This window comes from Lynx rufus, unplaced genomic scaffold (genome assembly GCF_022079265.1).
Source record: "Lynx rufus isolate CCGP_SWC_20201006 ecotype Redwood Valley unplaced genomic scaffold, mLynRuf1.p SCAF_4, whole genome shotgun sequence".
Taxonomy (NCBI): Eukaryota; Metazoa; Chordata; class Mammalia; order Carnivora; family Felidae; genus Lynx; species Lynx rufus.
This window is the reverse complement of record NW_025814856.1, coordinates 1162591-1188569: the sequence shown is the minus strand read 5'-3', so window position 1 is coordinate 1188569 and position 25979 is coordinate 1162591. Positions and strand designations below refer to the sequence as shown.

Sequence of the window (25979 nt, the reverse complement as noted above, 5' to 3'; positions counted from 1 at the left end):
CCATCCCCTTCTTCTTAAGAAAGGCTTCTATTTTGTGTGGTTCCTCAGAGCTCCTTTGTAAGATGAGATGTAGTCTGATTCATGAATCGTGAAATAAAGCCAAATTACATATTCAGATGTGCTGAGATGAATTTTATTTCTTAACACCCTGAACACTCCTTTTTATGAAAGTGAATAATACCTTTTTGCAAAACAGAGAAAATTGATTTTTATAATTACGTTTGTAAGTAACAGGGTCAATGATGCTGGAGTTTACACTTCTCTACCCAACGCTGGGGGCGTTATTTTTGAAATGAGCAGTCTAAATGCTGCTGATGTATTTAGTGTTTCAGGTCCAACATAAATTTATTTCAGCTTTTAATGCTTTTATTTCATTTCACTTTTTTCAGCTTTTGTTACTTTTAAATCAGTTAAAATAGGAATTCAATTGCCTTCAGGATATCGTAGCCTTTAATTGTACAAAATTCGCTAGAGATCTGAAAAACATCTCCTTGCAGAGTGTGAAAGACGACTCAATGAAGAAGGTAGCCCTAAAAGAGTCACTCAAAATACAGTCGGAAGGACATTCAGGAAGCTGGGACTACGCACGTCCCCTGTTTCAATTTTCAGAACACCGTGAACTTTTGACTTTTGTCAATTGCAATTCCACCTCCTCCTGGAACACTTCCTCCTACTGGGGACCGAAATAGAGATCATGTAATGCCTGTTAGCCAAGTAGCCAATCGTGTATTAGACAGTCAGTTTAAACTCTGCCAGCACCAATCATAATTCTTTCAAAACAACTTATGTAACCTTGTATTTTTTTGCCTTTATAAGCCTGCTCTCCTTGTTAGCATTTCGGAGCACACTTTGTATTTTGACTCTGGCTCTCCGGATTGTAAGCCCTAAGACCCCAAATAAACGCTTTGGGTTGTTTTACAGTCTTGTGGGCTTTTTGGCTGAAAAAGAGTAAAATGCAGGTCTGAGAATTCCAACATCCCACCCCTGTGGCTGTGCTGAGGGGTGAGGTTGACTGACCTCAAGTCCCAGAGGTGGGGGACGGGAGAGGAGGCGGGGCCTCCTAGCGTGAAAGGTCACAGGTCAAAACCCACGGACCCTGGCTCTGCCCTTACTGTTGAGGATCTTTGTTCTTTTTTAATATATATATTTTAAATGTTTGTTTATTTTTGAGAGAGAGAGACAGAGCTTGAGCAGGGTAGGGATAGATAGTGGCAGACACAGAATCTGAAGCAGGCTCCAGGCTCCGAGCTGTCAACACTGAGCCCGACAAGGTACTCGAACTCACGAACAGCCAGATCATGACCTGAGCCCAAGTCGGAGGTTGAATCCACGGAGCCACCCAGGCGCCAGGAGGATCTTTGTTCTTAAACAAAAGTCACAGATCCGCTCTTGACCTCGCCCCCGCGCCAACCCTTGACCCTAGGGCTCACCGGCCCCTCCCGTCCGTCCCCTCCTGTCCAAGCTCCCGACAAGGGGCGCTCCGCAGGGAAACTGAGTCAGGATCTCACGGTCCAGGAGGAAGACGCAGGCAGGATGGGTGGCCGAGCCGCAGGCGCCGGAGGTCCAACCGCAGGGAGCGGTCTCAGCTCTAAGCCCACGCTGGCCAGACACGTGTGTCCGAACGACCTGTCACTCAGGACGCAAGGGGCAGGGTCTGGGAGGGTTGTCCAATCAGGGGGGGCAGGGGCGGTGCGGAGGCGCGGAGGCACTGTGGGTGGGCAACCGCAGGCCCGGTCTCGGAGGGGGCGGGGTCCGGAAGACGAACCAATCAGGACGCATGGTCCCGTAGCGCCGTCCAATCAGGACGGGGGGCGGGCGCGCTCCAGAGGCGAGTCCCTCGCTGCCCTGCTGCCCTGCGTCGGAGCGCACCTGCCTCGCGCGGCGTCTAGCTCGGTCTCGCGGTCGGTGTCGTACAGCCGCTTGCCTGGACGCCGGGACAGTCCGGAGCGGGCTGCGAGATGGTGAGTGCGCGGGTTTGGGCGGAGCCCCGAGGGGCTGGTTCGAACCGGCCGGAACCGGCTGGAGGGGGCCCCGGCCCAGGTGGCACCGCCCCTGGGGGTCCTAATCCGAGCTTGTGCCCTCGGCCGGGAGTGGGGCTGCAGCGTCCTGCCCTTTCCTCCTCTTCCCGGTCCCCACCCGGGTCGTCCTTGGGCGGGGGTCCGAAGCGAGGGTGGGAGGACCCCAGCGCCGGCGATCAAGGGCTCGGGGGCAAGTGGGGGTGGCTGAGGTGGAAGGCCCCCGCCCCCCACCTGACAGATAAAATCAAATCCATACTTGGTTAAGGAGACTTTGTTCTTGCTAAAAAACAAAATTCAGCTGAGTAATTGGCTTTATTCAATGATTCATGAATCGGGCAGCATGCCATCTCGCGGATACAAGGGAGCTCGGAGGAGCTGCACAAAATGAAAGGCTCACAGGCAGGCGGAGTGGGGACAGGAAGTTCTATTAGACAAAAAGTGGATGGATGGTGGGAGGTCACCTTTCCTTCCGGGAGGGCAGGGGTCTAGCAGCCCGGCGACCTCACTAGTGCTGACCAGGTCGTTCCTGATTGACTGGTTTAAGATTCCATTTCTGGGAGAGGCCGAAACTGCAATTAAGTTAACTCTTGGTCTGGTGACAAGGAGCTTAGTATGAGGGACTCCATTTTGGCTCTGTTGTCTTGTTTTTAACATTCCGAAGACCGCTGCAGAGGACACTGGGTTCGGAGACTCCCCCCACCCCCCACCCCCAGCACCTCCAATACTCAGAAACGGGCTTTCTGTATGAGGAGCAGTGACCGAAAGGTGTTTGGACAGGAACGGGCTCCCTGTGCTCGGAGGTTTCTTTGCTCAGGTGGGCAACTCAGTGCTTGTTCTGACCAGGTGCCGATGGGGAGGCAATGTCAGGGGCCTGTGGGGAGGACAGTGGCCTGGATAAACTTTGGGTAGGAAAGGGGCGGTGGCCGACAGTTGGTCAGACCAGTGTCAAATGAAGAATCCGAATTGAGGAGGAGAGACAGGTATTGAGAAGAATGACTGCAAAGGCTGGGAGGGAGGGGACTGTTGCACTAGAGGCAGGGGCCGGGCAGGGGGTTGGGGGGCTGTTGCATTAGGGGCAAGGGCTGGGTGGGGGGGAGCTGGGGGGGCTGTTGCATTATGGACAGGGGCTACGTCGACAGGGAGGACACTGAGTATAAGACCTGCGAGTGTCTCAAGAGTCGTGTAGAAGGAGAGGAGGAAAGAAACTAGGCATGAGCAGGTGTGGTGCTGACGTTGGGGTTCCCTGAGGCCAGCCTGTCCCCCTGTCCCCAGGAGGGGCTGTGTGTGGCTCAGCCTGAGAGCAAGCCCACGTTCAGGGGTCTGGAGGAAGGAGAGAAGCCAAAGCAAAGCGGGACCAGCCAGCATTTTGTGCCCCTTGGTCACGGGGACAAGCAGCTGAGCTGATCACAGATGAGGCACAAAGTGTGGGTGTGGGGGGTCTGCGCGTGGCCCTGTCGTGGGTGAGCCAGGGGGACTTCCTGTCAGTCTTCTCCTGGTCTGATGGGGGAGGGGCCCTCGTGCAGCCTGCTGTTTTCCAGACCCCGACAGGGAGGGAGGAGGGAGTGCCTTTCCCACTGAGGTTTTCCTGGGAGCACAGGGCTCAGGTAGGCGTCTCCATGTCACCTGTGAGCAGGACCTGTCACCCTGTCCAGCTCAGTACTGATGGCTCTGTCCTCCGCCAGCCTCACGTTGAGCAGGTGTAAAATGCCCGAGTTCTTTCTGCCTCCTTTCTTCCCCTTCAGGGCAGAGGGTAGTAAGTGTGTCAGGTCGTTCCTGTCCCTGCTGACTCGGGTTACTGGGGGCTTTATCCAGAGAGCGTCCCCTGGGGAAAAGTGTCTCAGGACAGAACTGTCCTTCTCCATGAGGGTTGGGGGCTCCACGCCTTCATGCAGGTGGGTGGAGTCATGCATCAGAGGATTCATCCAAATGGTGGTGACGATTCCATGCAGGGTCCAGAGGTGGAAAACTGTCTTCCTGATCTGTCCCCTGGGAATTGCCGGTGTCAGAGACGCACACAAATTCTGTGAACTGAGACGGGTTCAATTCTAACGGTACCAGGTCCCTGTTCTCTGAAAGGGATAAACAGCTTCCATTCTTGTGAAACCACACAGGGGCCCTAGAGCCGCCCCTCCCACTGTGGCCTTGACCTCAGGGTGGAAGCCGTGATGCTGCACCTGGTTGTCCACACAGCAGCTTGGGGTCCCCGTGTCATTCGGATGACCCGGGTTGCTGGAAGCTGGGGCCTCCTCTGGGCTGGGGACCGGCCACCCCCAAAGCTGGGCCTTGTGGGAGGCGAGGGAAGGTGCGGTGGGGTCTCGCTCACCTGCAGGTGGCCTCCAGCCCCCGGGATCAGTGGGGACCAGTGGGGAAGGGGCTGGGGCCGTCCTGGGGTGTCTCCCGAGGACCGGTGTTGGCATCGTCCAAGGGGTTGTGGGGTTAAGTGGGATCTGTGGAAACAGGAAGTCTGTGCAGGTCAGACTGAGGGAAGGCTCCTCGGGGTCAAGTGCCGTTGGAAGGGTCATGAACATAAAGTGTGTAGGGTTCAGATCCTAAACTGGGAGGGTTTCCTCTCTGGTGAGAATTGTGGCCCCAGAGGAGGGGGTTCAGGGCGTGTGGAGCTCAGAGTCCAGTCCCCAGGGGTCTCTGGTCCCCTCCTTCCATCCCAGAGGACCGGTGTCGGCAGGGAGAGCTTGGCGCTCATGGGGGGACTGGGTGTCACCCTCTGCACTGGGGTGTCATGTGTGGTGTGGGCGCCGTGGGTGACCAATCTGAGCGGCTCCTGCTCTGGTGCTCGGCCCGTTGTTCCTGGAGAGGCTCTCGCTGCCCTGGGAATCCAGTGTGGGTGACACTTAGGACTTTTGTCCCTTGGCCATACCTCTTTGTGCTGGCAGCTTTCCGTGTCGTCACCCCCCAGCAGGCGTCACTCGACCTGATCTCTGTTGCGGTGCGAGAAGGGAATGTCAGCAGTGCCACGGTGATGTGTGGCTGCCCAGGGCTCGTCTGTGTCTCTCGGGCGGGTGCTTGCGGCTCAGTGTGTCCGGTGAAGCCCTCCGTCCCGGGATGGTGGGGCGTGGGGTCTCCAGTTCATGTTTTCCTTTTGTGGGCTTTGCTGCTGCCGGCAGTGTGGTCTTGTCTCCAGGGTAAGTGCCTCGTAAGTCCTTCTGTGCTGGGGGGACATTGCATGTTGTAGCTAGTAAGTTACATGTTAGCAGGAACGGGGTGCGGAGTGTGAACCACGTGTCGGTTTTGGGTCCCGTCACTTGCGACTTCATGGCGTCCAGCTCGAGTGTGTGACACGGGGTCTCCTGGACGTCACATGTTGGTTTATCTGATTCCTCCAGGGCTGAGCATTTCTCACGTGTGGGTTCCCTCTTCCGTGGAAGCGTTTCCAGCGTGTTGTCTCCTGTATCTCACGTGTCTGCTTCCTGATGGTCTGTTTCCTTCACGTCCTGGACATGTGTCTGTTTCATTTCTGCCTGCTGTGTTTTCTCCACGTCAGGGTGTATCCTTTCTCTGGGTTGTCTGCGTGGATGGATCCTTCACGGTGTTGGTAGAGTTGAACTTCCCGGTCTTTTCCTGTGTAGATGAACATCTTTTGTTCTGTGAGAAAACTCCTCCGTTGCTCAGGTCATAATCATACGTGCTGGAACTTTCTGTGTGTTCCACTTGTGTCCACGACAGTTAAATCCACAGGACTCAGTTACTGTCCATGATGCTGATGATTCTCTTTACCCTTTAGAAAACCAGTCTTCCCTGGCCCCGTGTGTCCCAGTGTCCCTGTCTCTGCTGCTGTCCTAGGGTACCTGCTGGGTGTATACCCACCAGCCTAAATCAGGGGCACATATCTGTACATTCCCTTTGCCCATCAGGGTGTTTTTCTTCCTGTTAATGCCAAGTGTTCTAATAACTGATAACTTGAACATTTTTTTTACTGTTATTTTTTAGAGAGAGTGCATGCGCAGGGGAGGGGCAGAGAGAGAGGGAGACAGAATCTGAAGCAGGCTCTGCACTGTCAGCTCAGCGCCCGATGCGGGGCTCAAACCCACAAACTGGGAGATCATGGCCTGAGCTGAAGTTAGACGGTCAACTGACTGAGCCACCCAGGTGCCCCTAATTCTGTTGACTTTAAACATAAAACTGGGGCGCCTGGGTGGCTTGATCAGTTAAGCGTCCGACTTCGGCTCAGGTCATGATCTCACGGCCCGTGAGTTCGAGCCCCGCGTCGGGCTCTGTGCTGACCGCTCAGAGCCTGCAGCCTGTTTCCGATTCTGTGTCTCCCTCTCTCTCTACCCCTCCCCTGTTCATGCTCTGTCTCTCTCGGTCTCAAAAATAAATAAACGTTGAAAAAAAATTTTTTAAGTAAAACTGTCAGGTGATCTCTCTTTTCCAACATGGACCTCTACGTGAGGGTCAAAGGGGCAGGGGCCGCTGCACTGGACGTGCTGTGATATATCAGGGTGGGAGGCTGAAGGCTCTGGAGGGTGGATGTGAGATTTCGAAGGACCAACCTCAGTGCTTTCGGACATGGTGGTTGTGTGTGTGTGTGTGTGTGCGCGTGCGCGTGTGTGTGTGTCGGGGGGTCTCTACACAGTGTGTCCATTGAGTGTCACCAGTGCCATTAGTGTGTTCAACTGAGCCTGCGTATGGGGCACGGTACTCACAGCGAAGGTGTAAAACGGGCTGAACAGAACAGACCTGTTGAAGCACCTGCCTGGTAAACTGGGTCCCCGGACCCCTGGAAGTTAGAGGTGTGTTCCCCAGGTAGGGATAGCAAGTTCTCACAGCACTGCAGCCACAGGATAAGCAGTGGGGTATCTACAAGAGAAGGTTCTGTCCAGTGAGATAACATGTAAGCCGTGCCTAAACCGTATTCATGTCCGTGAGAGAGGGAGCTGTGTGAAATCCGCTCGCGTTAACAGACTTCCCTGGGTTGTACGTGGACAGGTGGGACCAGGGAGTAGGCGCTTTCTGTGGATTTATGAGTCTTGGGATTGAACATATTGTGTTGTTTCGGGCCAGTGGTTTCATGCATGTGTAGTGGTGAGTTTTGGCTGTTGGAGCATCTCTGGCGGGGCCAGATTGTTATTTGGGCCAAACCAGAATTGTCCCTTTTTATTGAAGCCACGGTTACTAGATTTCCAATATTGCTTATCCTTCATGGGCCCGGTTGTTGCGTATCTCTTAGCAATTCTCTCAAGTATTATTTGGGAAGAACATCCCTTTGGACCAAGACAGAGGTTTGCCTCTCGGTTTTCTTGAGTTGCTTTTCATTTTTTGTTTTCGAGTTTGTCTTTGTTTGGAAAAAAGTATCAGCAAAAATGGCTTCTGTTGGCCTCCAGGGAGTCAGATCTGGAGCCAGGACCCTTCGTAATGCCAGAGAAGTCAGTTCAAGTAGGGCATCTCACCAAATTGGGACAGAGGAGCCATTTTTAATTGGTTCCCGTGTGGGTAAGGACATCTTGTCTCTATAATAGTCCAAGGTCATGAGCTCCCTTACAGGCATGGCGACTGGCCTTATAAACATTTGTGGTTTTACCCTCGGCGAAGGTACAAGGCCAGAGGAAGGGCCGGTTGTTCAGCATGTCGAGCTGAAGTAGCCCAAAGGTAAAGTGCTGCTCAGTGACCTCGAGGGACTTGCAGTCGCATCCCCAGCACGACATTTGCCATTTTCAATTTGTAAATAAGAGTCGTCAGTAAAGCGTGGAACCTGTGCGTCAGTGAGAGGCGCTCCCTGTTTGCATGGGGAGTCGGAAGGTGCCGTGTCCGTGCCAAGCAGTCACAAGGGGTTTCACGTGGGTCCAGGATCAGGCGCCCTACGTATCGATCCTGAGTTTGAGCAACCTGCAATATTTCTTTAGAGACATTTTGTCCTTTCAAGGCCAAAAGGTGTAACAGGTGGATTCGGGCTTCCTGGGAAGAGGTCTGAGAAGGGGAGCAGAGACCGAAACCATCTACGTATCATCAGAGAGCAGAGCCTTCAGCAATTTTCCATCATCCAGACCAGCTTTTGAGATTCAAGAAAAGCAAGAAAGCCTGTGCCGCCCTGGGCGTGAGTGCCCTGGTGTGTTTCTATTCCTTTCAAATCAAAGCGGACACATTGGTCATCCCTACTGGAATATGAAAATGCACTGCATAGGGTAGTTATATCAAAAAGCTGCTTTCCGTGGGAATGGATGTCAGTAGTGTTGGAAGTTGGGAATGATGGCGTGCCAAGGGTTAAATAAAAGATGTTCAGGGGCGCCTGGGTGGCGCAGTCGGTTAAGCGTCCAACTTCAGCCAGGTCACGATCTCGCGGTCCGGGAGTTCGAGCCCCGCGTCGGGCTCTGGGCTGATGGCTCAGAGCCTGGAGCCTGTTTCCGATTCTGTGTCTCCCTCTCTCTCTGACCCTCCCCCGTTCATGCTCTGTCTCTCTCTGTCCCAAAAATAAATAAACGTTGAAAAAAAAAAAAAAAAAGATGTTCAGGGGCGCGTGGGTGGCTCAATCAGTTGAGTGGTTGAGCATCTAACATCAGCTCAGGTTATGATCTTGCCGTTTGTGAGTTCGAGCCCCGCGTTGGGCTCTGTGCTGACAGCTCAGAGCTTGGGGCCTGCTTCGGATTCTGTGTCTCCCTCTCTCTGCTCCTCCCCTGTCCAAAAAAAAAAAAAAAAGATGTTTAAGGGGCATTTCATCCCCTGGTTAGGTATTTTGAGTACCTTCATCCAGTTCTAGAATTACTTTCCCTTTGTGGGAGAATGAAATTCCAGCGTGATCCCTTCTGAGGATCCGTGCAGTGAATGACTAGAGGTGGAGGAACTAACGTGAAAATGGTGTGTCTGTCACATGGGACTAGACACGAGGGGGCGGGTTCAGAGGCAGGAACCCGTGCAGGTTCATTAGAGACCCCACTGTTGGAGCCCCGTGAGCTCTCAGCAGCGGGACCTGCTTCACAGTGTAGGTCCCGTGTCAGGCGGCACAGAGAGAGTCCCTCCCCATCTGGAGAGTGGTTTCTCCAAGCTGATCAGGAGGGAATTTGGGGCAGAGCCCCTGTGGTCCTTAGAGCCCAGCCGTTGGGCATGAGGAGGGCTTGGGAGGGGCCGGGAGGAGGGCTCCCACCTGGAGCATTCAGGCTGCTGGTAACCTTCCCTCACATGTCCTGGATGTTGGCCATAATAGTGCAAACTAGGAGGTATTTGGTGTTTTTTTTTTTAAATGTTTATTTTTAGAGACACAGAGTGTGAGTGGGGGAGGGCAGAGAGAGGGAGACACAGAATCTGAAACAGGCTCCAGGCTCCGAGCTGTCAGCCCGGAACCCGACGCGGGGCTCAAACCCACAAACCATGAAATCATGACTTGAGCTGAAGTTGGATGCTCAACCAACTGAGCCACCCAGGCACCCCTTAAAAAGAAGCCTTCAGTTGCCCGAGGTGAAAATGAAGAATTTTAGCTCTCTTTCTTTCATGTGGGGTGTCAGTGGCCTAGTTTGTCAAAATAACTAAATATGCAGGGCACGAGGTTTCCCAGCCCATCCTGGTCCTTTTAACTAAAAAGAAAGATTCCAGTCCAGCCCATTAAATGCTACCTGGTGGATTCCACATGTGAAGAAAGACCAGAAGTCTAAAATAAACAACTCGGGCAACGACAGATGTTGGCGAAGATGCGGAGGAAGAGGAACCCTTTTGCACTGCTGGTGGGGATGCAAACTGGTGCGGCCACTCTGGGAAACAGTATGGAGGTTCCTCAAAGTTAAAAATAGCACTGCCCTATGATCTAACAATTGCACTACTAGGTAGTTATCCAGGGGATACGGGTGTGCTGTTTCAAAAGGGCACATGCACCCCCATGTTGATAGCAGCACTATCGACAAGAGCCAAAGTATGGAAAGAGCCCCAAATGTCCATCGATGGACAGATGGATAAAGATGTGATATATATGCACGATGGAGTATTAGTCGGCAATAAAAAGAATGAAATCTTGCCATTTGCAACTATGTGGATGGAACTGGAGGGTATTATGCTAAGCGAAATTAATCAGAGAAAGACAAATATCATATGACTTCACTCCTATGAGGAATGAAAGATACAAAACAGATGAACATAAGGGAAAGGACGCAAAGGTAATATAAAAACAAGGGGACAAAACATAAGAGGCTCTTAAATACAGAGAACAAACTGAGGGTTGCTGGGGCAGTTGTGGGTGGGCGGGATGGGCTAAATGGACGAGGGGCATTAGGGAGGACACTTGTTGGGATGAGCACTGGGTGATATACGTAGGGGATGAATCAGTGGAATCTGCTCTGGAAATCATTATAGCACTATATGATAACTAACTTGGGTGTAAATTTAAAAATAAAATTAATTAATTAAAAAAAAAAAGACCAGTTGGAGTCCATTGTAATAGCCACGTACAGATTCATCAGGCTTTTGAGTGGAAACCTGAATTTTGTGTTCGTGCAGTCTTCGGAAAAGCTACTGTTGGGGCACCTGGCTGGTTCACTTGTTGGAGTGTGTGACTCTTGATTTCAGAGCTGTAGGTTCAAGCCCCCACATTGGGTGTAGAGATTACTTGCAAATAAAAAAAACTTAAAAAAAAAAAAAAAAGGTACCTTAATTGCTTGGTGGGGATTTCCAGCCAGTGTCATAAGCATCTTTTTTTTTTTTTTTTTAAATTTTTTTTTTTCAATGTTTATTTATTTTTGACAGAGAGAGACAGAGCATGAACGGGGGAGGGGCAGATAGAGAGGGAGACACAGAATCGGAAACAGGCTCCAGGCTCTGAGCCATCAGCCCAGAGCCTGACGCGGGGCTCGAACTCCCGGACCGCGAGATCGTGACCTGGCTGAAGTCGGACGCTTAACCGACTGCGCCACCCAGGCGCCCCTGTCATAAGCATCTTTCCAGAAATGGGCGTCTGTCTCTCTCGAGTTAGTTTCATCCCATGTGTGGCCTGGGCCCCAGCAACACGCATGTGGACTAATTGATCTAAATCTGGGAAACCATGTTGGTAAGTTGAATAGCTGTGTTATGTTCTTCAGCGAGCTTATGGGTGTTCCCGGGCACTTCTGGAAACTTCTGCCTTAGTCCAGGGAACATGAGAAACATGGGGTTTCAAATCTTGAGATGCTTTACCTTAAAGAGGCTGGGTTAACAGGTTGAGGTAAGGAGGGATCAAGGGCAGGTTCAGAAGAAAAGGGAAGTTCAGAGCATGTCGAGGGAAGTGGTTGGAGGCAGGTCCTGGGTGTAGAGTGAAGCCGGGGCAGGAGAGAAAGACCCTTCGGAAGCCATTTGTCATATTTCAGTTGTTTGCCTTGGTTCAATTTAAATAGTCTTTTGCAAAGAGGTACACTTAGATCCTGAAAATATTTGCAAGTCTCGAGGTACTGAATAAAATCTGTATCAAATTCAGTTTGCTGGATTCATGACTTCCTAATTTTTTTCTTTTCCTTTTCTCTTTTCTTTTCCTTCCTTTTCTTTTCTTTCCTTTCCTTTTCCTTTCTTTTCTTCTTTCCTACCTTCTTAATTTTTAATTTTTTTCCCTAACAATATTCAATAAAACAAGTTTGGGGAGATCGAAAGTTCCCCATAAAGGCCCTTGTAGTTGTAAATTATATTTGTTCAGTTGCTCATTTTGTTAGAAATGCACAAGGACGCACCATGGTTTTTAAACCTAAGATTGGCCAGGGTCCCAGTTGGGTCCCCCCTCCATGCGCTTTGATAACTGGAATCCACTTCTTGGTAGTTTTCTCTAGACCAGAAAAAAAGTTTATAGACACTGGTCTCTACAGGAGTAGCCTTGTTCCAGAAGAAATCAGACGAAGGGCCAGCGCATTTCCAACAGGCATGGTTCCAAGAGGAACAGTCCAGTTCTGGAAAGCAGTCGGAACAAAAATGAGTTCTCTGAGAAAGGACAAGCCCCTAAAACAGGTTCCGAATAATCCCCCGAGAGCAGAGACACAGGAGAGCGCAGACCCAGGGAGTGGGGCTCTGATCCCAGCACAAAACTTAACCTCCGCTTCAGGGTTGGGGAGAAAACAGAGAGCTCATTGGGCTCTGTGGGACCTGCACCTGTTTGCTCGCCAGCCTGGAGTGGTTGGAGTCTTCTCTGGGATCACTAACGTTAACCTTAACAATGAAACCGTCAGGGGTGCCTTGGTGGCTCAGTCTGTTGAACTCAGATCGTGATCTCGTGGTTCAAGGGTTTGGCACCCTGTTGGGCTCTGTACTGACAGCCCAGAGCCTGGAACCTGCTTTGGATTCTGTGTCTCCCTCTCCCCCCTCCCCTGCATATACTCTCTCTCTCTCTCTCTCTCAAAAAAAAAAAATTAAAAAAATTAAAACTGCCAGTTATTTTTCAGCGAAAATGGGATTACCTGGGAATAGCAGAGAATTATAATTTGGGACACGCCAGCCCCAGCAAAACCACAGGCAAGTCTGGAGAAGAAACGGAAGAACAAAGGGAGGAACGCTCTTTTCTAGAGGAGAGGGGACATTGGGAGGGGCTGTGGGAAACTAAACAACGATTGGAGCAAACTACTGGAATCCAGGTGTAGTGGCTTCTCATTGGCTGGACTGTGATTGTCTCTCATTGGCTGGACTGTTGCCAGGGCAGGAAAACCCTTCCTTCCTACTCCTGGGACAGTAATATACCTCATGTAGACTTGCAAAGTCCTGTTCTTGATGGTGAGGTTTAGGGCTTGAGAGCTTCCCCTGCTGGTTTCCCCACTCAATTCTAAACAGAGTTTTCTCATGTTTTCATATTCATGTACTTTAAAAACTGATTTCTATTGGGCAAAATCCCACCAGTTCTGTAACATATCTCCCGTATTCTGAGAAATTTGTGTTACATTTCAATATGAGAAATAGTGCCCTTTGGGGCGCCTGACTGGCTCAGTCAGTAGAGCATGTGACTCTTGATCTTGGGGTTGTAAGTTGGAGTTGCACGTTGGACAGAGAGATGACTTAAAACAAAATCTTAAGTTCAAAGAGAACAGAAATAAATCCCATAACAAAGCCACAGACAAACCTGATTGCAGATTTAATGGGATTTTTTTTTTTTTTTAAATCTCTTGATGTTTTGGGAGAGTTGATATTATGGTCTCATTTTGGAAGACACACAGCATCTCTTCATTTATTTCATCGTGTTGTGGTGTCACTGAATGACGTTTTGTAGGTTTCCCATTAAGTTACTTTATACCCTTCATGAGACATATTTTAGGACTTAAGGAAAATTAGTTTAATAGCAGTTATAAAGGCTAATGTTACAAAGTATTTTTAACACTTAATTTTCAACTGCTCGCTTCTAGTGACTCATTGTACCCTGAGATTTATTTTTATGAGTTTGCCTCCTGCAAACTAAAAATCCGTTTCTGTGATAATCTTTCTATTCTTTTCGGGCGCGAGCTACACACTCATTTGAGTTAGGAGTAAAGGAAAAAATGTGTTTCGGTTACAATATTCTCCTTAGGTGAAACTACATTGTTAGTTTGCTCTCTAAACGATTATAAAACATCAAGCGTGTACTGCCCTTGAGCAGTAGAGAGATTTCTACGTCTATCATTACCGGTAGCTCAGGGTGAGAAGCACATTTGGATGCTTGAAAAGACTCAGACAAGGAATAAGACTTGAAATGTGGTTTCATGTGAATCCATTTAGAAAACCTCACTTATCTAACAGCTAAAAGTGCAGAGGAGGAGATAAAGAGGGATTTATTAAACTCTTTGTCTCCAACCATGCAAAGTAACCTGTGAAGGCACCTTTCGTTCCCATCCTGGTACATGCAGCGGGGACAGGTTTTAAATGGGAACCAGCCCTTCTCCTCAGATGCATTTGGCAGATTTATTTTTTTTTTTTTAATGTTTGATTTTTGAGAGAGAGAGCATGAGGGGCAGAGAGAGAGGGAGACAGAGGATCCGAAGCAGGCTCCGCACTGACAGCAGAAAGCCTGAACGTGGGGATCCAACCCATGAACGGCGAGATCATGACCTGAGCCGAAATCAAGAGTCGGACACTTAACCGACTGAGCCCCCCGGCCGCCCCCACCAATTCCTTGTTTTCGGTTGCAGCGCTGACTGAGCCCTCACAGGCATGTACATATGCATCCTCAGCAACTTGTTCCCGATCTCCCATTTCACCACCAAATAGGGAGTTGGCTCTAGATTTAGTGTGGACAGCATGGTTTTCTGACGGTGCATGTTTCCATGTGGTTTGTAAGCCAGTCGTCACTCATGTGTGATGACATGAGGCAGGCGTGTCCTCAGCCTGTATGGATTGGAAGCCTGTGGTTTGTCTTTTTTTCCATTAGTGGCATAAGTTGTACTTCTTGAAGAGTCAGTGTTTAATCCGTGTTGCATTTCTGGAATAAAATAGCCTTGGTTTTGCTGTCAAATGTTATTTCTACATTTATGTATAAGGTTTCCTTCTAAAAAGACTTCAGTCTTGGGCGCCTGGGAGGCTCAGTTGGCTAAGCCTCTGACTTCAGCTCAGGTCATGATCTTGCGGTTCACGAGTTCGAACCCCGCGTCGGGCTCTGTGCTGCCAGCCCGGAGCCTGGAACCTGCTTCGGATTTTGTGTCTCCCTCTCTCTCTGCTCCTACCCCGCTCGCACTCTCTCTTAAAAAAAAAAAAAAAAAAAAAAAAAACTAAACTAAAAAAGAATTAAGAAAAAAAAGTATTAGCCTGTATGCATGTTGCGTTTTAATACTATTTAAATTATTCGTTTCCTGTGTTGGTAATGCCCTGTGATTCCTTTCTACAGTTGGGAATCACAAATGTTAAAATACTTGGTGCTTGGCTCACGCAGTGTTTGAGGTTTGCATTTAGAGTGTGGGGGTAGTTGAACCTACGGGATTCATTTCCTTAATGACCAAGGACGTCCTCAGATGCTCTGTTCCCTTGCATCATCTCAGGTATGTTACCAGTTGGTACACATTCATTCCTTCTCTTCTGTTCTAAAACACCTGTAGTGTCTCCTCAATCTGCTTAATCTCCGAAACTGTGATTTTGTTTCTTTTTCATACTTCCTTTAATTTGCCCGATTTCTATTGTTTTTGATGACAAATGCCAAAAGATGAAGAAGGATATATTTTTAGCTTCTATGACTTTTTAAAAACAGCTTTCATGGAGGTGTAGGTTCCGTACCATGAAGATTATCTGCTTAAAGTAGAAATTCGGTGGCATTTATTGCAGTTACAGAACTGTTCAACCATTCTCACTTTCTCATTTTAAAACATTTTAATCATTCCATAAAGATAATTTGCATCAGTGGGTGGTCATCCCCATTCTAGTGTATCCCTACCGTGGGTTCTAGACAATTTCTTAATCTTTCTCTCTATTGATTTGCTGAGTCTGTACATTTCCGTATAAATGATATCCTGCTCTGTGTCGTCGTTGTGAAGTTTGTTAATGTTCTCGAGGTTCATTGATTTTGTGAATCAGTACCCGGATCAGTACTTCGTTGTATTATTATCAGTATTATCAGTATTATTTCTGAATAATATCCCATTGTTTGAATACACAGTGGTCATTTTGAAATGGGTTGTTAACCTTCAAAGTAAAACTGTCATTAATTTTACCAGCAAAAATGGGTTCATCCTGGAATAGGTGAGAATTGCAACTCGGAAAAGCAGGCTACAACGAGACCAAAGGCAAGCCAGAGAGCAGAGGAGAGGGGAGGCTCTTTTATAGAGGAAACTGGGAATTTGGCAGGGGGACGTTGTAAACAAAAAGTCCATTGGAGCAAGCTGGACGCGGAAGTATTGCGGCTTCTCATTGGCTGGGCTGTCACCACACCGGGAAATAATCTTCCTCCTGTTGCTCTAGTAAAGTGATACCCACTTGTAACCGCAGGGTCCTCCTCTTGTTGTTGGGTCTGCAGTTGACCATGAGTGGTAGGATGTCAGAACTCCACGTGCTGGCCTCCTGACTCCATTCTTAACAAGGTTTCCCTGTATTAATTCTCACAATTTCCCCCCCCCCTTTTTTTTAATGTTTATTTATTTTTGAGACAGAGAGAGACAGAGCATGAACGGGGGAGGGGCAGAGAGAGAGGGAGACACAGAACCGGAAGCAGGCTCCAGGCTCTGAGCCATCAGCCCAGAGCCCGATGCGGGGCTCGAACTCACAGACCGCGAGATCGTGACCTGAGCTGAAGTCGGCGCTTAACCGACTGAGCCACCCAGGCGCCCCGTCACAATTTCCCCTTTTGATAGAGACCCTTTCTTAAATGCATCATTAAGAGTCAGTTTTCCATATTTAGTGGTTTTGTTCCTTGGTGCCACGAAGGATCTTTCCTGATCGTCATGTCCCACGTCATAGGGAAACCACATAGCAGTTGGAAGCTCGTTAAGGTGACATTTGAGTAACAAGAAAGATTAGAGGGGAGCAGTGTCAGGCACTTCTCATCTCCAGTCCCTATTTATGAAGAGAGTAAGCGTTGGAGATTATCTCCTCATGGGTACATCACTTTTATAACGTTTTGGCACGTAACAACTGGGAAAGCAGAAGTGATGTGGGAATTCCAAATTGTGTGATGGTTCTGAACCAGGACCCTAGATCTGAAAGTAGCTAATCGAATATTGGCAGTTTTCAGACTCAGGGAAAAATTAAAAAAAAAATTTTTTTTTAACATTAATTCATTTTTGAGAGACAGAGTACAAGTGGGGGAGGTACAGAGACAGAGAGAGAGACACAGAATCCGAAGCCGGCTCTGGGCTCTGAGCTGTCAGCACAGACCCCAATGCGGGGCTTGAACTCAATGAACTGTGAGATCATGACCTGAGCCACCCAGGGACCTCCAAATTTTTTATTCTATTGATAAAAACCGGGAGTCATGTATTCCTCCTGGAATTTGCATACAGTAGGAACTGGGTCGGTAGTTTATGGGGGTTAGGAAGCACAGGGTACCAAGGGTTAACAATGGCATATGTTGCTCAGAGGTTCCAGACAAACCTCTATCTTCAGCCGTTGGGTTTTCACACCAGTAAAAACAGGCCATTACAGGGATTAGTGTAGAGGATGATGGGCCTCTGAGGCTTGTAATGTTCTATTATGGGCCTGATGCCTTAAAGAGCTTTTTTCTTTTAATAAAAAAAAAATTTTTAATGTTTATTTATCTTGAAAGAGAGAGAGGGAACATGTGCGCACAGGGGAGGGGGGTGGGGAGAGGTAGAGCGAGAAGGAGAGAGAGAATCCCAAGCAGGCTCCGCGCTGTCAGGGTGAAGCCCAACGTGGAGGGCGAACTCACGAACTGTGAGATCATGACCTCAGCTGAAATCGAGTCGGGCGCTTAACCAGCGGAGCCACCCAGGCGCCCCAAGAGTTTCTTTATTTATAGGTATTGATTAATTGCAAGGAGGTCCTTTGAGAGATCTATTTTCATCTTGATGGGAGATACACTGTGGATTCTGCCAATATCGCTTAAGGATTTTGCCCAGGAAGAGGAGGGTAGGGAATCCAACAGAGACAAATGATCAGTGACCCCAGGTCCATTACAGTGCGTCAGAGATAGAGCGGATAAAAGATGTGGACTGGCCATGTATTTCCTTTGGTTGGCTGTTTCGATTACTGTTTTCAGATTCTGGAATTATTTCCTCTGTCGAATAGGGATGTAGGAACTATCTCTCAAAGGGTCTAGACAAAGGGGAGTGGGTTCAGAGACAGGAACCTGTTAACGTTTACTAGAGATGCTGCCTCCCCCCTGCCCCCCCATTGGAACTGTTTTAGGCCTTCCAGGCAGAGGCTACTTTACAGCAAGGGGTTGGGCACCGAGAATGTAGCTCTCCGGTCAACAAGGACAGAGATTCATTCCCGATGTGGAGAATGGTTTCTCTGAGCTGCTTATGAGGGAGGACTGGGAAGAGTCCCTGTGGTTCCCTAGAGTCCCATCACTGGGGATGAGGAAGGAGGACGTTGGAAAGGCCGGCTGGAGGGATGCAGGTATGGGAGCACTTAAACTGGTAGCAAGTGGTCTTTTTTCCAGTGTCCTGGCCCTTTGCAAGAATAGGAGAACCTAGTTAGTTTCTGGTTTTATTTAGGAACCTGCATTGCCAGAATGGAAAACCAAGAATTTTAGTGGTTTTGGGGCACCTGGGTGGCTTCGTTGGTAGAGCATGCTATTCTTGATCTCAGGGTCATGAGTTCAAACCCCACTTGGACATGGACTCTACTTCAAAAAATAAATAATGGGGCGCCTGGGTGGCTCAGTCGGTTAAGCATCTGACTTTGGCTTAGGTCATGATCTCATGGTTCGTGGGTTCAAGCCCTGCACCAGGCTCTGTGCTGACAGCTCAGAGCCTGGAGCCTGCTTTGGATTTTGGGTCTCCCTCTCTCTCTCTCTCTCTCTCTGCCCCTCCCCTGCTCATGCTCACTCTCTTAAAAATAAGTAAACATTAAAAAATTTTTTTAAATAATAAAAATAAACCAGTAAATCAAAACAAAGAATTTTAGTGGTATTTTTGTAACTCATCTAGGATGTGTGTGAGCCGTTTGCCAAACTAAATCTGCAGTGGACATATTTTACCATTCTATCCCGGTCCTCTTAGTGAAAAGGGAAAGATAACTGGCTCTGCCCTTTATTTTATTTTATTTATTTAATTAAAAAAATTTTTTTTTAACGTTTATTTATGTTTGAGACAGAGAGAGACAAAGCATGAACGGGGGAGGGTTAGAGAGAGGGAGACACAGAATCTGAAACAGGCTCTAGGCTCGGAGCTGTCAGCACAGAGCCCGACGCGGGGCTCGAACTCATGGACCGCGAGATGATGACCTGAGCCGAAGTCGGCCGCCCAACCGACTGAGCCACCCAGGCGCCCCACTGGCTCTGCCCTTTAATAAACATAGACTTAGATGCTACCCGGGTGGATTCTGTATCTACAGGTGGACAATTTTCTTTAAAGAGAACGAGTTGATTTTAATTGTCATGAACAAGGCTGATCGTGATGCACTGTTGACCTTAAAAATAAACCCAAAAATGGCTTGTCTGGGAATAGCAGAGAATTATGATTTGGGACATGTGAAGCCCCAGCAAAAGAACAGGAACATCTGGAAAAGAAAGGGAGGAACACTCTTTTGTAGAGGAGAGGGGGCCGTTGGGCGGGGCTGTTCCAAACATGAAGTCCTTTTGAGCAAACTGGGGTTTCCATGTGTAGTGGCTTCTCATTGGCTGGACTGTGGTCGTCTCTCATTGGCTGAGATGTGACTCCCTCACTGGCTGAGCCCTGGCTCTCATTGGCTGAGCCATGGTTGTCTCACATTGGCTGGGTTGTGACTGTCTCTCATTGGCTGGGTTGTGACTGTCTCTCATTGGCTGGGCTGTGACCGGCTCTCATTGGCTGGGCTGTTGCCACCCCAGGAAATAATCTTCCTTCCTCCTGCATGAGCAGTGATGCATTACGGGTGTGCAGGTGCGTCTCTCCATGTTGTGTCTGCCCTTGGCCCTGAGCGGCAGGTTGGGGAGCTTCCCCTGTGGACTCCTGACTGCACTTCAGTCGTGTCGCCTTTACTCAGCCTGGAAGAGGTGCCGGGCTCCTGGGTGGTTTTCATCGCTGGCGATCGGGAGTCGTGCCGCGGAGAGCAGAGCGCGTGCGCACGCGTGTGTGTGATGGCGCTCGTCCTCCCGGGCCTGGGGCAGGTGGATACGAGGAGCGGACCTGCCGTGTTGGGTGGGAACTCCACGTTGCTCATGTTGGGGGTCCACCAGACTCTTCCAAAGCGGCCTCCCCCGCTTACATCCGCAGCAGGATAAATGAAGGAGAATGCGCCCTGCTCACGTCCTCGCCGGCGCTTCCTGGGGCGTCTTTATAGCCAGTGTGGTGGGTGCGAAGGGGCCTCTGCTGGTAGTTCGAGGTGCGTGTCCCTCGTGACGAATGTCTAGCATCTTTTCATCGACCTGTTTTCCATTTGTATATCTTTGGAGAAGTGTCCACTCACTTTCTTTACCCATTATTTAATCATATTATTTTTCTTTATATTGTTGTCTCTTAGTTTTTATGGTTGTCATTTTTGAAATGTTTGAAATATAAGACTTAACAGGTGTGTGATATGCAAACCCCGGTTACAACTACAGTTGAAGTAGAATTTCCTTTCTTCTAGGTGATATGGTTGGGTTTTTGTTTTTTTTTTCTCTCATTAAGTTTTGAGAACATAGTTTTTGCTTAAGCAATCTCTGATGTTTTAAAAAAATAATTTTTTTACTCTGTGTTTCACGAGCGTGGTGTCAACCCTTATTCCTCTAAAGTTATGAATTAGCCTTGTTTTTTTTTTCTCTGTTAAAGCTATCTCTGGATCTGTCCCCATCAATCCTTCAGGGACTCTTCCTTCTGGTGCCCTTTTCCTTGACTTCTGGGCACTGGGTCAGAGGCCCTGCTTACGCCCAATTTTCTTCAGCATCCAGAACTCGTTTTGCACACTAGGTGTGCCAGGCACCCGGGCCCTGGCCTTTGCCCATGCCCACAGTCCACCTAATCCGCGGAAAGGGTCATGTCTGCCTCTGTCGGAAGAGAGGGGACTCCACCAGGCTTCTTGCCCTTGTTCCTTCCAAGGCGAGAGCTCCTCACATCAAGCAGCACTGGAATCTGAGTGTCCACAGCATCCTGACATTCTGGTTCCAGTTCTTGGAGCTGATGACACATAATCGTCTTTTTTTTTTTTTCAACGTTTATTTATTTTTGGGACAGAGAGAGACAGAGCATGAATGGGGGAGGGGGCAGAGAGAGAGGGAGACACAGAATCGGAAACAGGCTCCAGGCTCTGAGCCATCAGCCCAGAGCCCGACGCGGGGCTCGAACTCACGGACCGCGAGATCGTGACCTGGCTGAAGTCGGACGCTTAACCGACTGCGCCACCCAGGCGCCCCACATAATCGTCTTTGAGCAAGCCAAACGTGTGTCCTCTGATTTGTGTGTTGTCCGAGTGAATATCTCACTTTTCAGTCTGTACAGTACTGGTCTGCTCAGATGTGTCTCAGTAGAAATAACCCAGTAAATTGGGTGTGTGTAAGTCCATGTCAGCTGTTGTCATCACCCTCTGTTGTGACTCAGGGGTCCTAGGAATGGAGTGCAGCTCCCCGCCTGTCACCCTTCATCCTCCCACACACATGGATGATGATGGAGCTTTGCTGCAATAGAGTGTGTGGTATGTTTCAGGCCTCTGTGGTCTTTGAGGATGTGGCTGTGTACTTCACCCCGGAAGAGTGGGCTTTGTTGGATCGAGGTCAGAGGAAGCTCTACAGAGATGTGATGCTGGAGACCTGCAGGAACCTGGCCGCAGTGGGTAAGGATGGCTCCATACCTTCACTAGTCTTTTAGGGAAGAGATGTTTCTTACAATTGTCCGATTTTGCTGGGGCCGAGGAATGGGAGTACGTTGGAGAAGAGACAGACACGGTCCAAGCCTTCATGGAGCCTACCTGGAGTCACATACCTTTTCCAGGAACACAAAGTTTTGTTGCTCTTAATCAAAGTCTGAGACTCTCTAATTTTATCAGTGTGAGGATGGTCTCCAGTGTTGCTCTGGGGCAGAGAGTGCTGCTCTGTGGAAGATACACTGGTTAATACACCTGTGTCATGGTAATCATCCTGCAGTTAAACTCACACTTCGTCATCTTCGGTGACTTTGAAGACCAAATTAAACAGCCCGTCTTCCAGATTGCTTGTTGCTCTTCAAATCCTCCCTCCTGCCGAGCTGTCCTCCAGGGGCAGGACCAGCAGCCACACACACCACCCACCCTCCCAATGGCAGCTGGGACAGTGCAGGCGGGCTTCACTGAGGGCCTCTGTGCCTTCGGAACAGTCCGGCAACCCTCGTTTGGACCAGGTTCTGGAGAAAAGAATGGCATTTGGAGATACCCATTAGAAACAAGACTCAGTCTTTGTTTGAGAAGGGTGATGGTTGTCATTTACCTGGCTTTCCTGTTGGACTTTTCATCCATCCTCATGCATGTGGTGAACCTCTTACACAGGTAGCGTGTGGATGTGTGTATCTTGCCCAGTTCCTTCTTTTCTTTAATTTTCTTTTTTCTTTTCTGTCCTTTTAATATGTATTTATTTTGAGAGAGAGAGCGTGAACATGAGTGTGGGGGGGCGGGGCAGAGAGACAGAGGGAGAGAGAATCCCCAGCAGGCTCCAGGTTCAACGAGGCGTCCAACATGGGGCTCAGTCTCAGGACCTCAAGATCATGACCTCAGCCAAAATGAAGAGTCGGACACTCAACCGACTGAGTCACCCAGGCGCCCCCTACTTTGCTTTTCTGATAATACCTATTTCCACGTTAGTCACCAGCTATTTTGAAGTATTTCTAAGTGAATGGGCTTCCATTTTACACACTTTTCCCATTATTGCCAAAGCCCCAAATCACTAGGGTCCTGAGAATTTTCCTTTGGTCACCTGTCCATTCATTCTGATGAACTTCATTTACATTTGGGATCAGTATATAAATAGAAATCTGCATATGGTCTGTTTTCTTACCTTTACACATCAGATCATTCCCAAGAATTTAAATTATGCTCCCAATTCTTGCAGATTGTTGCACTCAAGTTAAAACTTGTGGATCAAGGACTCAGCTGAATATTTTGGAGAATGAACTATCCAGTGAAGAGAAAATAGTAAGATTTACAAGAAATGATCCCTGGGCTCTTTTTCGAGAAAACCCGGTGTTTCATAACATTGGTGATCAGTCCCAATCCCAGGAGAGGCGTTTGAGGTGAGTGCCTCTCCCCGTAGGAGAAAGGGGGATCTTCCCAGATTGATCGACTAACTTGGAATTAAAGAAAAAGTATAAACCTAGCCCCGTAATTGTGTAGTTGGAATTATACAATATAATATCTTCATAAATGTGATGTAGATATTGATCATCAGAAACATAATTGAGTTCAAAACGTTTATCGGGAGAACCCGCATGTAAGAAATCCTGACGGCATTTCTGGGCCCTTCTCCTGAGCACGTAATTTCTTCCACTTTACAGCAGTATAGGCGGTACCACCAACATGCCCATTCCTTGAAAATGGCTACTAGTAATCCGATAATCATGAACAAACATCAATAGGTCATTAATAAAGAGATCACTTATAAGCGTCATCCCCTAACCGTGTGCCTTCCTATTTTGAACAGAAGTCCTTTGGTGGAGAGTGTCTGTGAACGTATTGAAGGAGATCAATGTGGAGAAACCCTGAACCCGATTACAAGTCTTACTGTGCATGAGGGGTATCCCACTGGAGGCAAATCCTGTGAATGTGCTAAGTGTAGAGAAGCCTTCGCAGATGGTTCCTTCCTTGAGAAACTGCGAAGATCTCACCCAGGACTCAAACCTAGTCCTGGTGAGGAGTGTGGCCCAGCCTGCAGCTCTGTCTCGAGCCTCAGCACTCACGTGGACGCAGACCTTGTAGAGAAACCCTATGAAGGTCAGGACGCTGGGAGAGCATCTGACACATACGCGAAGAGTCTCAGTAGTAAAATATCTCTAGAGTGCAAGAAATGTGGAAAAGCTTTCACTTGCACGTCTTCCTTTCAGGGTCATGTGCGAGGTCCCTGTGGACAGAGTGTCCATGTGTGTGACGTGTGTGGGAAAACCTTCTTGTATCACTCCTACCTTACACGTCATGTGAGAACTCACACGGGGGAGAGACCCTATGAATGTATGGAGTGTGGGAAAACCTACAGTTGCCTCTCATATTTTCGAGAACACATGAGATCACACACTGGAGAGAAACGCTATGAATGTAAGGAGTGTGGCAAGACATTCAAGTACCCTGCATCCCTGCAGGGACACCTGATGACGCACACTGGAGAGAGACCTTATCTGTGTCAGCAGTGTGGGAAAGCCTTCAGTTGTCCCAAATACTTTCGAAGACACGTGAGAACGCACAGTGGGGTGAAGCCCTATGAATGTACGTTATGCGAGAAAGCCTATAGTTGTTCCTTATCCCTCCGGGAGCACGTGAGGACGCACAGCGAAGAGAGGCCCTATGAGTGTAAGGAGTGTGGGAAGGCTTTCAGACACCCCCGATACTTCCAGAGGCACGTGAGGATGCACAGTGGGGTGAAACCCTATGTGTGTAAGGAGTGTGGGAAAGCGTACAGTAGTTCCACGTCGCTTCAGGAACACGTGAGGTCGCACACGGGGGAGAGACCCTTTGAATGCCAGCAGTGTGGGAAAGCCTTCACGCGTCACTCCTCCCTCCAAGGTCACGTGAGAGCACACAGTTTGGAGAAACGTTATGAGTGTACGCAGTGCGGGAAGGCCTTCCGTTGGTCCTCGTCCTTGCAGAAGCACGTGAGAACGCACCGTGAAGAGAAGCCCTATGAGTGCCAGCAGTGCGGCAAAGCCTTCTGGTATCCCGCGAACCTGCGGGCGCACGTCAAGACCCACACGGAGGAGAGACCTTACGAGTGTCCGCACTGTGGGAAAGCCTTCAGTTGTCACTCCTCCCTGCAAGTACACGCGAGAAAGCACAACGGAGTGAAACCCTACGAGTGTAAGGAGTGTGGGAAGGCCTTCTGGTATCCCGTGAACCTGCGCGCTCACGTGAGGACGCACACGGGAGAGAGACCTTACGAGTGCCAGCAGTGTGGCAAGGCCTACAGGTGTCCCGCAAACCTGCGGGTCCACGTGAGGACGCACACGGGGGAGAGACCCTACGAATGCCAGCAGTGCGGGAAGGCCTTCAGGTATCCCGCAAACCTGCGGGCACACGTGAGGACACACACGGGGGAGAGACCCTACGAATGTCCGCACTGTGGGAAGGCCTTCAGGTACCCCACAAACCTGCGGGCGCACGTGAAGATGCACACTGGGGAGAAACCCTGAATACACAATCATGCTGTTTTCCCTCATATCTTATTGTAAGTCCAGTCAGACACACGGGCAAGAAACGTGATGTACGAGTGTAAAGAATGTTGGAGAACCTTCAGTCATAGCACCTCATTTATTTTGTACATAAAGCGTCAGGGCTGGACGGCAGTTTTTGTTATAAATTTTCTCGTGCCTCAGAAGTGCCTCGTCTGTAATAGGGATCTCTGTTGTGTTTATTTCCACTGCATGCTGCTGATATGAACACCCAAGATAAAACATTCCTGAACATCCCCAGTTTCTGTATGAAATATATTTTGCTATCTCAGACATGAAAAGACTGTACAGTTCTATAAAATGTGTCTCATTTCCACGACGATGTCTTCTGGACCCAGGGCTGATCAGTGGTCTGTACGTGTATCTCGTCCTCTGGTGCAGAGACTAGAATTCCCCGACTCCGCCCTGCCCCTCCTTGCGGTCTTTATTATTGAAAGTTGTGTCTCCACGTGTGCTGTTGCTGCCGTGTGCCCACCTGTATTCCCCATGGACGTTAGTAAACGTGCAAGGATACTGGAGGAGGACAGTCTCCTCTGATTGTGTTTGTAGTTTGACCTTCGCTCATCGCCTTTGGTCTCGGTTGTTTATCAGTCATGACCTGTTGAGTTACGAAGAGTAACTGTTGGGGGTGCCTGGGTGGCTCAGTGGGTTAAGCGCCCCACTCTTGATTTCAGCTCAGGTGATGAGCTTGCGGTTCATGGGATTGAGCCTCGTGTCAGGCTCTGCGCTGATAGCGCTCTCTCTCTCTCTCTCTCTCTCTCTCTCTCTCAAAGTAAATACATACACTTAAAAAAAAAAAAAAGAAGAGAAACCTTGTGGCTTGAAGTGGAAAGCTAGTGTCCGGCTGGTTCTGCTGGGTTTCGGTGTGAGCCTTGTGAGGCGGGAGGCCGTATGTCCCAGAGTCCTCCTCTGTGCGGCTCTGAGAAGAAGGCCCTGAGAAGAGAAGCTGTGTGGGGCTTGGAGAGCAGCAGTGAGGAACCGTGATTCTCCATCCTTCCGTGCCGCCAGGGGACAGACGCGTGGGGACCCAGGTGGGCCCGAGTCACGGCGTGTTGTCCTGGTTTCTGGTCTGCCGTCTGGAACAGCCCCCATGTAAGAAAAGTTTGACATTAGTACTTGTTAGCATGTTCCAGAGACTTCCACGAGCTGT

The 25979-nt window shown here is 49.1% G+C and overlaps 1 protein-coding gene across 2 annotated transcripts; it reads left to right on the top strand.

Annotated features, from left to right (window-relative positions):
• Positions 1-1874: 1874 nt before the first annotated feature.
• On the top strand, positions 1875-25110 carry LOC124524862 (zinc finger protein 77-like). Of its 2 annotated transcripts, XM_047097289.1 has the most exons (4): positions 1875-1961; positions 21134-21260; positions 22507-22687; positions 23095-25110. In XM_047097289.1, exons 1-4 carry the CDS (start codon positions 1959-1961, stop codon positions 24788-24790), a joined length of 2007 nt encoding a protein of 668 aa, XP_046953245.1. In that variant the 5' UTR covers positions 1875-1958; the 3' UTR covers positions 24791-25110. The 2 variants fall into 2 exon arrangements, with proteins under 2 accessions (XP_046953245.1, XP_046953244.1); XM_047097288.1 differs by lacking the exon at positions 1875-1961 and having other exon boundaries at positions 20848-21260.
• Positions 25111-25979: the final 869 nt, after the last annotated feature.

Excerpts from the sequence above, each read along its gene's own strand:
- LOC124524862 (XM_047097288.1), top strand. The coding sequence starts at position 21,089 with ATGATGATGGAGCTTTGCTGCAATAGAGTGTGTGGTATGTTTCAGGCC. Across the intron at positions 21,261-22,506 it reads CAGGAACCTGGCCGCAGTGG|ATTGTTGCACTCAAGTTAAA; the intron begins GTAAGGATGGCT and ends CAATTCTTGCAG. Across the intron at positions 22,688-23,094 it reads TCCCAGGAGAGGCGTTTGAG|AAGTCCTTTGGTGGAGAGTG; the intron begins GTGAGTGCCTCT and ends TATTTTGAACAG.